Source organism: Meriones unguiculatus, chromosome 4 (assembly GCF_030254825.1).
Source record: "Meriones unguiculatus strain TT.TT164.6M chromosome 4, Bangor_MerUng_6.1, whole genome shotgun sequence".
NCBI classification, from domain to species: Eukaryota; Metazoa; Chordata; class Mammalia; order Rodentia; family Muridae; genus Meriones; species Meriones unguiculatus.
In genome coordinates, this window is record NC_083352.1 from 98,051,402 (window position 1) to 98,063,513 (window position 12,112).

At 50.6% G+C, this 12,112-nt stretch overlaps 1 protein-coding gene across 2 annotated transcripts in view; it reads left to right on the forward strand.

Moving 5' to 3' along the window:
- Grk3 (G protein-coupled receptor kinase 3) overlaps positions 1-12,112 on the forward strand; it is a 91,382-nt gene that overhangs the window by 19,202 nt on the left and 60,068 nt on the right. For both annotated transcript variants that reach the window (XM_060382603.1, XM_021646322.2), the window contains exon 2: positions 7,772-7,848. In XM_060382603.1, coding sequence (XP_060238586.1) covers positions 7,772-7,848 — 77 coding nt within the window. The remainder of the gene's footprint in view (positions 1-7,771; positions 7,849-12,112) is intronic.

Below are 12,112 nucleotides of genomic sequence, written 5' to 3' on the forward strand. Positions count from 1 at the left end.
ATGAGTTTTCATCCTCCGTACATCTTCTCCGATGAAGCGTTCGCTCGTTTGCATTTTTGCTCATTTATATCAGGTTGATTTTTTTCCCCCCGAGGCAGCTTCCCACATAGCCCAGGCTGGCCCTCAACTCTCTATGTAGCTGAGGATGTCCTTGAACTTCTGATCTTCCCGCCTCCACCTCCAAAATGCAGGGATTACAGGAGTGTGGCGCCACATACGGTTTTGTTTTTTTTTTTTTTGTTTTTGATTGACATTCTCGTTAAATCTCGTTTTCATATTTGTTTATTATGCGTACGAGCGGTTGCCTGCGTGTACCACGTGCGCAGCTGGCGTCCTCTGAGGTTGGAAGAAGGCGGTGGGTGCCCTGGAACGGAGGTCACAGACAGTGTTGAGCCGCTGTGTGGGGACCTGGGCCGTCACCAAGAGCAGCAGATGTTCTCATCCCTAGCTGTCTCCAGCCCCTGCTTGGTGTCTTCTTGTTCTCGACTTGTAAGGAACCACCTCCATGTGTGCTGGATTCAGGCTTTAGCCCGATGGTGATCTGCAGTCGTTTATCTCCTGCTGTGGCTTATCCTTCACCCTCTTGAGTTCTGATGGCGAGGGGGAAGTTTTGGTGTCGACGGGCTCAGTTTTTCCCATGGTTCCCAGTTGTGTGTTCGCACGTGCAGCCGTGGAGGTCAGAGTCCATGTCCAGTGTCTGCTTGGACCACTTTCTGCCTTGTTTTGGTGCCAGGTCTCACTGGCAGGTTCCAGGGGTTGGGCTGCCTGTCTCTGCTGCCCCCAGAGGATAGGGTACCCATGTTGCTGGCCTAGATGTTACATGGGTTCTGGACACCTGAGCTCCGGTCCTCACATGAGGACCTACCAGCCCTGTAGCCCACACTTTACTCTCTCGTCTGACGTCTTTGTTTAATCCTCAGTGGTGAAGACATTTTGTAGTTTTCTTTGGGAATTTCTGTGGTTCCGCACGTAAGTCTATGACGTACCTCACATGAATCTATTGGCACATCTCAAGTTTTTTTCCATTTTCGACGTTGGAAGAGCAGCCGCTTTCTCTGAGCCAGTAATTAAATGAGAGAAATATTGAAGATGCAAGCAGGAAATGAGGACATAGGCATAGAATAGGTTTGTAGGGGTTAGAAAGGAAAATCGAATTGCACTGAAAACTCCTGTTTATAAGTGGATCAGACTCTGAGATTGCCAGCCTTTAAATGAGGCAGATTCAAAAGTCTCAGCGTGGTAAATAAGGCAAGAATTGAGAGTCAGGATGGAGTCAGTGCTGGGCTGGTGAATGTGCCAACTGCAGGAGTCAGAATGTTCCTGGAACAGTCTCCCGAGGTGTCGGGGCTGTGTGTGAGCCAGTCATAACTTGTGAGATACTAAATCAAGTGGATTTCTTAGTTCATCAAAGAAGTAAAGGCCCGGTCTTCCAAAGGCGGTGAATCAGCAAACAGTCCATGCGGCTTGGAGCCTGGTCCCTTCCTCAAGGCAGTATTGGACAAAATGAGAAGGGCTGAGCATGCGCTCGCCTAGATTCACTTTGAAATCACACCCTGCACCCTGTTTGAAAAGCTCATGGCCAGCCGGCAACTCTGAAGGAGGAGAATGACAGTGATTCATCGCCTTGAGCGGGAGCGTCTATCCTTTCTTTCGCTCTCTGTGCGATTTCAAAAGCTACGACGGCGCTCCGGTGAGCCTGCCCTCAGGTGAGCCTCTGAGTGAGGAAGGGACAGAGAGATCAACAGGGGCGCAACGTTGAGACGGAACAGTTTTCCCATCTCAGCAGTTGATTGTTGAAGGACAGCCATTGTGGGCCAGGGGCCAGAGGACAGGTGCTTACAGTAATGCTGCAGGGCGGGGAGCCCCTGCAGGCAGAGGAGACAAGGAACGTCATTGCCATGCCCGAGGAGCCCAGCTGTACTTTAAGCCTGCAGTGAAGAGCTAAATCCAATGTCTTACAAACAAACAAACCATAGTGGGGTAGGTTGTGGCCTCAGATTAGGCATCTCTCCCCCACCCCACCCTCACACCCCCGACTCCGGTAGAAAAATATTGACGAGTTGAGTTTAATCAGGTTTCAGAAATCAATGCCCTTCATGGACATCAAGCAATTTCAAGACGAACTTTATAGACTCTGAGAAACTATTTCAATAGCTGCCATAGTTCCCTTGCCAGCCGCTATGAGGAAATACCCCAACAAAAGCAACTCAGGGGAGAAAGGTTTATTTTAATTCTCAAGTCTAGGCTTTTGCAGCCATCAGGGCAGAGTGATCAAGGCAGCAGGAAGCTGGATCAGCCCCGCCCACAGACAAGTGCAGTGAGAACGGGAATCCTATGGCCTTGCACTCTTTCCCCTCTTTCACACCATTCAAGTCTGAAGCCCAGGGAACGGTCCTGCCCACTCTCAGGCTGCGTCCTTCCTGTGTCAGTCATCACAACCGTAGGCTGTTCCAGAGACCAGCTTCATCCAGACAACCCCTCCGTGAGAGCCTCTCCCGGGTGACTGTTGGCAAAGCGTCATGATAATAATATTTGATAACTTGAATCCTGTACGTGAAGAGGTATTCTGTCACAGAGACACACCGGTGATGGGGAAAGTGCTCGGCACGTTTGCCGTCTGCTCCAGTCAGTTTACTAGCCAGGCCCACACAGGGGCCAGAGGGCAGACACTGACCACTGCGCATTCCTGCTGTCACCTCCATGTGGAGTGTTCCTGGAGTCACCAGTGCGTGAGTCACGTGGCATATGCAGTCCGCAGGCTTCCCTTCAGCAGTGCTGAAGACGAGAAGCACATGCGGCCCAGGTGAAAGCAGCCAGACACAGAGGCTGTACCCTGCTCCATGGCTCCATCCAGGATTTCAAGGGGTCACCAAGGCACAAAGATACACGGCTGATGGATGGCTAGCCTCCGGTGGGGGCAGACTTAGATCACCAGTAGGCACAGGGATCCTCTTGACACAGACCCTGAAAGTGTTTTAGGGTGGATCTAGATGGCAGACTGGGTATTTCTTAAGCATCATACGAGTAGGGCAGGTGAGACGGCTCAGCAGGTGTTTGCTGCCAAGCGTGGTGACCTGAGTTTGAGCCTCGGAACCCACTTTGTAGAAGGAGAGAACTGACTCCCGTGGGTTGTCTGCTCACCCCCATACACACTCCATAACATGCACACGCGTTTGTACACACACACATACAATAAGTAAAAGATGAAAATGATTTAAAAAAAAACCTTCCGACCTGCATTTCCAGGGCTAAGAGGCTGTAGCTCGAAAAGCTGCAAAGAAAAGGAGTTGATGAGAAACACGCATGCAGTGGCAGGATAACCGACTTAAATTGACCCACACACATAGTTACAATCAAAACAAGCTGTCCACACACTTCAGTTAAAGGAGAACAGGGAAGCAAGGTTCAACTGTGTGCTGTGAGCCAGAAACTCACCCAGGTAGGGAACACAGATACTTAGACAGTGGACCCCAACCCAGACACCAGCCAAGAGAGACTTGCGGCAAGCTGGTCAGGCTTTAAATTGAAATAGGCAGAAGAACCAAGGCTGTGACAGGTGTCAAGAGAAAAAGCTTCATAATGACTGGTCCCCTCACCACGGAGGCACAGCACCCCCTGCTCATGTGTGTAACTGGGCTAAGAACAATACAGGCAGCATCATAGGCAGGGTCAGGATAAAGTTTTGAGAGTTCTGCATTCCCACCGCAGCAACTTCTGGGAAAATGAAACAGGAACTCAGGAGTACCAACTCTGGGAAAATCTAAGTGGCCCTGCTACTCGTCCCGATCCAGTGACCATTCACCTGTTAGTTCTTCCAGGAACAACACAGGTGCATTCTGCTCAGATGTCCACAGATGACTCAAAGGTACATTACACGCCGGGTCATCAAGCAAAGATCAACAAATCTAGGACGAACAGAGCTGTTTCTGTGTGCGGCTTCTAGCCACTGAAGAATTAAGCCAGAATCAATAGCTGGCAGGCGCCTGACATCTCTCAACTCAGAAATAAGCAACACGGACGTAAATAAATTGCAGAGCAGGGAACAGGCATCCAGGGAAATTAAAAGGCCGTGTGAATGGGGAGAAAATTAGAGCAGGTGTGTGAGTAGCTATGAGATGCAGTTATGTTAGTGCCCAGAGAGACCTCAGGTGCTGCCAAACTCCCTCGAAAAGAATTCAGGTCATCCATGCCAGCCCATAATGCTGGCAAAGAAGCAAGGAAGCCCAGACCACATGGTGCTTCTGCGAGGGGTCAGGTGGGGCAGACGAAGAGAGGCTCCCAGTGACTCGGTGAGGACCGATGGTCTTGTCACGCCATGGTGAACCATTAGGGATGATATGGAAGCCGAGACCTTTGTGCAGAGATCAGCCTGAAACAATTGCCATACCTCACAGGAGAGCTACAATGCAGAAACTTTTTCTTTTTGAAAACATTATTTTGTTATTTTTAAGCATATGCTCCTGTGCATGGGTTTCAGAGAGGACCCTGGATACCCTGGAACTGGGGTGTTTTCAAGGCACTGATGTAGATGCTGGGAACAGAACCCTGGTCCTTTGCAAGAGCAGCCAGTGCTCTTCACCGCTGAGCTGTCTCTCCAGCTCCAAAGAACTCTGAAACTTCTAAAGGAAAACGCAGATGTCCTTGGAGGTACGAAGACTGCAAAGCACGGACTGCTCATCAAATAAATGATCAACAAATTGGATGCCATCAGCTAAATCAGTGTCAGAAGGACTCCATGAGAAACAGAGAGAAGGGGCTAGGGGCCGATTAGGGGAAACTACAGACACGTACAGACATGTGACAACCCCCCCCCCCAGAAGTCTACGGAAAGGAGCCTTACATTCAAGAGCCAGGCAAACAGCCCAGTGAGAAGGCGGACTGTTTGATGAAACTCCTACCAAAACCGATGTACTGAGCCCACTCAGCACACTTACGGGCATGTCCAACGCTCTTGCTCACGAGGGCAACGAGAGTTAAAACAAAAAAATGGAGACAAGGCCTTCCACATGCGGCAAGGTGCCTAAAAGTGAGAGAGGACGACCTAAGCGTTGGCAAGGCGGAGGGCAGCTTGAAACGTCACACACACGTGAGGCGACGGGAGCTCAAGGCTTTCCCTGATGGATGTTAGAACGTGTACAAGGCTCCCCTAACTGTGCCAGCAAGATATGATGCACTTAATTATGACACATATCAAATATTATATATCAAAATTTTGTCTCCAAAAGGCTTTTTTTAAAGTGCTTCTGTCCCAGCAGGGGGCCCAGTAGGTAAAGGTGCTTGCTGACAAGCCGGGCAACAGGAATTCCAGCCCCAAACCCACAAGGTGGAGGAGAGTTGACCCCGTACACCGTTCCCCGGCCTCACTGTGTGCACTGACACGCGCTGCGTGCACAGTGTGGAAGGAGCACGCGCACACTCACTGTCGGGGGCTGGCAGACTGGATTTCTCTCCGTTTGGGTCCACGTTCCGGGGCTCACAGGCTGAAAAATCCACGCTTCTCCGTTTCCCGTCTCTGCCCCTGTTTCTGCATGGCTCCTCCTGCATCCAGAGCTCTGCTGTGTTCTGACGATGCTGCTTTCGTAATTAGCCCCGGCATCTTCCTTCTCTGCCCCAAGAAGCACACTGCCTGCCCTCGATTCTGTGTTGGTTTATGTAAGCTGTTCCTTGTTTCTGCATCCCGTGAAGGTCCCTCCGGGTCCTGATGGGCCCATACTGACTTTGTAACAGGATTTGGCAGTCTTTTGAGTGTTCAGTAACCGTGTTGCAGCTCCCTACTCCTCGTTCTCCCTCCGTGTGCTTTATAATTCCCTCCTGTAAATGTCTTATTCATATTTTGGAAAAATTTCATTTTAAGGCATTTCAGGTTTTAAATTTTATTATAGCTAGGACTGTTCGCTTTCATTACTTTTTAAACTGGTGGTATACGGAAATGAGTTCAAAAACACTAATTCTGTACCTGGTAGGTTTTGCTTTTGCCTTAGGAAGAGACTGGTAAGCAGGGTTTCCTGTCTGTGTGTGCCTTGGGCTGCGTGGGGTTATGTGGGTATGTGGTTAGGGCTGCATGTGGGGTATTCGTGTGGGCCTTAGGTGAACACTGGGGTTGTGTTTGGGGTATGTGTGCATGCATGGGACTGTGTGGGGAGAATATACATGCATGCACAGGGCTGTGTGTGGGGTGTGTATGTGCTGTGTGTTTGCACGCGTGAAACTATGTGTGGTATGTGCTCACGAAAGGGTCTATGTATGGAGTATGTATGCATGCATGCATGGGGCTGTGGACCCTTCCCCCCACCCCCACAGCCCCTGTGGCTAAAAATGAGAAACCACTCTTCTTGGGTGCCCTGGCAGGGAGTGGAAGGTTGAGATGGGATGGCGGGTAGGGGTATTCTTTGTTTAACCACTCCCCTTCTGGTGAGCGAGGTCCTTCCTCCTGTCTTAGCCGGAGTCCAGGAGTTCCTCACTGATCACAGTAACAAGGCTCTGACTTTCTGGCCTCACCCCGAGCAACTGTAACTTTGGCTTTACCCACATTCCGGCTCCATTCTTTGACAAAATGCTCATCTTTCACGCTTTCATCTTTCTGCTGGCTGTCAGCAAGCTGGGAGGACTCCCAATTGCCACACTCCTGCCTGAACGCTGAGGTCTCTCCTTTTAGCTCAGCCTCGCTCAGGTTTTGGAGATGCAGGAAGAAGACTTACACTCTTTGCCAGAATGCAACGTGCGTGGTTGGTGGCCTGCCCCTCAAGGCAGCTCTTGCCCCCTCGGAGCCACAGGGTGTGGCCTTCGCTTTCTGCAGCACTGGGGCATTCTGGCCTTCTGACCAGCTGCTGGAACGGCTCATTAAGTTCTGATAATAGCATGTTAGAGCTTCTCTGACTTCTAGGTCCAAACTCTTCCAAATTCCTCTGTGAACTGGTTCATCAGGCCTAAGAGTAGCACAGTCAGGTGGTCACAGCCAGGACCTTCATCCCCAGCAACGACTCTCTGCCTCAGTTTACTCTCTTGGGTCGGTGTTGACTAAATGCATAGTGAGAAAGGGGAAGGGTTTATGTTGATTTATAGTTTGAGGGTTGGGCTGGTTGGTTTTATGTCAACTTGACACAAGCTAGGGAGGAAATTCCGCTGAGAAAATGCCTCCATGAGATCTGGTGGTAGGACATTTTCTTAGTGATCAGTGGGGGAGGGCCCAGACCATTAGGGGCGGGGCCATCTGTGGGCTGGTGGTCCTGGGTTCTATAAGAAAGCGGCTGAGCAAACCATGAGGAACAAGCCAGGAAGCAGCACCCCTCCATGGCCTCTGCATCAGCTCCTGCCTCCAGGTTCCTGCCCTGCTTGAGTTCCTGTCCTGACTTCCCTCAGTGATGGACTGTGGGATGGAAGCATAAGCCTATTTCGATTTATTTAATCCTTCCTCCCCAGCCAGCTTTTGGTCACGCTGTTTATCACAGCAATAGTGACCCTGGCAGGAAGACACTGCGGCAGGGTAGATTCATGGCTGCAGGAGAGATTCATGGCTGCTTACTCATATCAGGGTCAATCCACAAACAAACAACAAACAAACAAGCAAATCCCCCTCCCACCCCCCTACCCCCCCCGCCGCCACCACTTGAGATCAGGCAGCAGGTGAGGCTCCCAGCAACCCACTTCCTCCAGCTAGATGCCGCCTCCAGCTTCCCCAGACAGAGCTACCAGCTGGGACTGAGCGTGTGGACACTGGAGCACATGGGGGGCTCTGCACACCCTCGCCCTAACAGCCGCTCTTATCTTGCAGTATCCGCAGCGTGATGCAGAGGTATCTTGCAGAGAGAAACGAAATAACCTTTGACAAGATTTTCAACCAGAAAATCGGTGAGTCCGCCCCCCCCCCCGCTACTCTCATGGCCGCTGCAGTATCCGGCGTGTCTGGTGATGCCACAGTGACCCATTGCGTAGGGTCCTTGCACCCTGTAGATCTGAGGAGGGGTCTGAAGGAACCCTGTGGTTGAGTTCACACCTGAATGTTTTCCCTGCAGTTCACCGTGGGAATGAGCTATTTGGAAACAGATGGTTTAAGCTTTAAGGTCATGGGGTGCAGTGTGTGTGTGTGCGTGTGTGTGTGTGTGTGTGTGTGTGTGTGTGTGTCTGTCTGTCTGTCTGACCCAAGTCAGAGCATATAACAACACTACAACCAGGATGGAAAAATGAAGGAAGACTCAGTCCCCGCCTCCACCACACACTCCCAGGTAAGGAGCGTTTGGGGAGGTTTCCAGAGTTGCCTCTCCCAAACAGAGGGAGATTACTCAAGAGGTGTCTGCCTGTCCACATGGGAGGGATGGTTCTGTGTTTCAGGAAGACCCCTCACCCTCACTCGTAGCCACTCCTGTCCTTGTCGGGAACCCACCAAGAAGTGCCAGGCTTGCTGTTTGTGTCTGAGCTTTTGACTCTCCAGTTATTTCTTAGAGAGGGAGAATGGCCCAGCACGGAGCCTGTGATCTCTGTGTCTGGGCTCCTTCACTGACAGCAGGCTTTCATTTCATCTGCTGCTGCGTACGTTAGCACTCCATTCCCTTTCAATGGTATCCGTGGACTTGCCACGCTTTGTTTATTCATTCGCATATGAGGCGACAGACAGCTGGATTGTCGCTGCTTTGTGTCCATCCCGAGCAAAGTTGCTGTGACCAGTGAATAGTTATAAACCTTTCTGTGTGTCTCTCTCGGTCTCTCTGTCTGTCTCCATCTGTGCCCTCCCACCCTCTGTGTGTGTGTGTGTGTGTGTGTGTGTGTGTGTGTGTGTATACAGCCATTCATTTTCCTTAGAGTGGAGTTCCTGGGCTGTGTGGTAAACTCACATTAAACCTTTGGAGAACACGCCAGGCTCCCTCTAAAGTGGTGGCACTGTTGCACACGCCTGCCTCTGGCTGCTCCCTGGCTGTTTGCACGGCTGCAGTCATCTCACGGGCCTGAGGTGGCACCTCATTGTGAGTTTTATTTCTCTCTCCATCACTGTTAACGATATGGAGGGTGTTTGTGTAAATTAGTCATTTCTAGATGGCCTTTGGAGAAGAGTCTATTTAAATATCTTGCCCTTTAGAACCCACATTACCTTTGCCATTGTTGCAGACATGTTTAAAAATGTTCTCTTGCAGCCAATAGCTTCCTTTCCGTTTTATTGGTGGCATTTGAAACCGAAAGGTTTTAATATTAACACAGTCTAGTTTGAACGTTTTCTCTTTAGTCATAGCTTGGAGTTGCATCCCAGATGCATTCATGACAACTTTCTTCTAAAAGTTTCAGTTTTTTTGTCTCACATTTAGTTTTTGGCTCATTTGGGTAAACTTTTCATCTACAGTATACAAGCCTACATTAGCGGGGTTGCTCTGTTTGTATTGATTTATTTGTTTATTTATTTATTTGTGTGTGAGGGCACGCGTGTGTGCTGAGACTCACCTGAGAGGTCAAAGGGCAGCTTCCAGGTGTTGGTCCTTTCCTGCTCCCGGTTGGCTCTGGGGATTGAACTCAGGCTGTCAGGCTTGGCTGCAGTCACATTCTACCACCTGAGCTGTCTCACCTGCCCTTTGTCCCTTTTGTATGAAAGACACTGTTTCCCCACATTGGGTTGTCTTCGATAATCTCTTTACTGAAAATTAATTGGCTGGAGAACTGCCTTAGCCTGGCCTCTGATGTTGTCTGGGTTCAGTCCCCAGTACAGCTCAAACTGGGCGTGGTAGTGCACACCTGCAATCTCAGTGTGAACCCAGTGCTTGGGAGGAGGAGGATCAGAAGTTCAAGCACACCCTTTGCTACATAATGAACTTGAGGCTAGCTTGGGCCACACAAGACCCTGTCTATAAACACAAACCGGTTTGGGATTCATTGTTATCAACCTTAGTGGGCGAGGCTACCGATCCGGTTCATACAATGATTGTTTGCAATGCTTTGTGCCTTAAAGCAAAATAGACCTGTAGCATCTGCAGGCGTTCCTAGCTGCGCAGCCTCTGTCTGGTGGCGACTGACCGTTCTGCATGTGGCCTTAGGGTGGGATCCACACCTGTGACGACCCTGTGTCCCTATTCTCCCTGGACTGACCCTCTCCTGACGGGTCCCCTCCCCGTGCCGTCGACTCTAACTCAGAGTCACCTTCTGCCACAGGGGAGCAAGGACCAGGGTCCCGCTTGATTCAGCAAGCTGGCCTTGTACGGCTTCCCTGTGGGAGAGGAGAGTCAAGGATCCCTTGGAGCTTTCTGATGCAGGGATGAGCAGCCAGCTGAGCGTTGCTAATTGGATTTTCAGTGGGGAAGGGCAGCAGGCAGGCCAGCCCGGGGGGAACCTGGATTGGTCAGTGTCACAGATTTCCTCAGTTTTCACTCTGGATAAAGAAGCTTCGAGGAGGAAAACACTGAGGAGGAAAAGAGCCATTGTTTGCACTTTAGCAAGGTGGTCTTGGCAGCCACTCTGCCAGCCTGGGATCAAATAGTGGGTCGCTACCTGCCCCACCCCACAGCCTCTGTTCCCCTGGGAGCTGAGGACAGATCACAGCTCTGAGGCCAAAGCCTATAGAAGATCTCATCCATCCCACAGGAAAACCTGGTTATCTTCTTGTTAAGCCAGCACTCGGATTCTAGAAACAGCTGTAATCATTGCTTCCCAGAGGATGACTAAGGAGAGTCCAGTTCAGTGTGTCACTCATGTGCTGCACTGTGCCTCCTCAGCCCTGGAGCCACAGCCTCACTTGGACAGCCCTGGACTCCTGACCCTAGACCTCTGATCCACTCCTAGGCTGGCAAAGCTCCCAACATTTTTTTAAAAGGTAGATTTACCCTCTCCCCTGCCCCACTCCCACGAGCAATACTGCTCAGGCTCAGGCTACAGCCTCATTGTCAGCCCCCACTGCCGGCTTCATCTGTGGTTCACTCCTGAGGTAACCATTGCCGTTAATGTAATCTTTCCCCTGCTGCCACCGAGCTAACCTCAGCCATCATCTCTGCTCTCCACATACAGTCAAACTAGGGGCACAGCCCATACAGCTGTGCGTCTGTCGGGGTGGAGGCCAAGGCCCATTTGCCACCAATCTTCAAAGCCCTGTGTGAACCACACCCAGCACACACAGGGTGTGTGTGCACACACAACACACACTCAGTACATGGAACAAATATATACACGTACAGTCAAGTGTGTACACACGAACTCAGCACACACACCACACTCTCATGCATAGGCTGTGCATGGCACTTATTAAGTGACATGTGCGTATATCACACATGCATGTATTCAGCATAGCACACACATGTGTGCATGCGCACGCATTCACTTACACCTCTGGTTCCTTGCCCTGCTTCCTAAGTGTTGATGACTCTGCTGTACTCCAGCGGCTCAGGACCCCACAGTCTGGCTGGTGATTGATTATCTGTCCTTGTTACCCTCCCTCTTATTATCCGTCTCCATGGTTCTACTGCAGCCTATACCCTTATCCCCTCTCCAAGATGCTTCTCTAACTGGTGCTCTCACCTTCACTTTTATACCCTTCTCAGCTGTCCAGAAGCACCGCACATTACATCATCATACCATGCCTCTGACCAGGGCAGAGATATGCAGGCCAGCAAGAGAGCCTCAATCATTTTGTTCCCTTTGATTTCACTGTTCACCTCTGCTCCCTCCATATTCTTCCCTTCCTTTCTCCTGCCTCCTAAGAAAGGTCCCAACTTCACTTCTCAGCAGAGCTCGGCTCACAGTGTCATTTCTGTGTTTAAAAACAGTTTCTGGTCACAACGGCAGAAGCCTACACCTGTGGGCTTCAGAAGCTGAAGACTGAGATCATTCCCGAGCAAATCAGATTCGCGGCTAGTGCTGCCAACTTTTCCTGGTCCTCATTCCCTGAACACTAATGCAGAATTGCCATTTTTCACAGAGTTTCAAATCAGGAATGATAAGGGGATGGAAAGATTGGATGATGATGGGAGGATGGTGGGAGGATGAGAAACTGATGGGTGGATGGGAAGATGGGAGGATGGAATGAGGATGGGAGGATAAGAGGATGAGAGGAGCATGGAATGATGGCAGGATGTTGGGAGGAAGATGGGAGGATGATGGGAGAATGGGATGATGGGAGGAGGATGGGCAGATGATGGGAGAATGG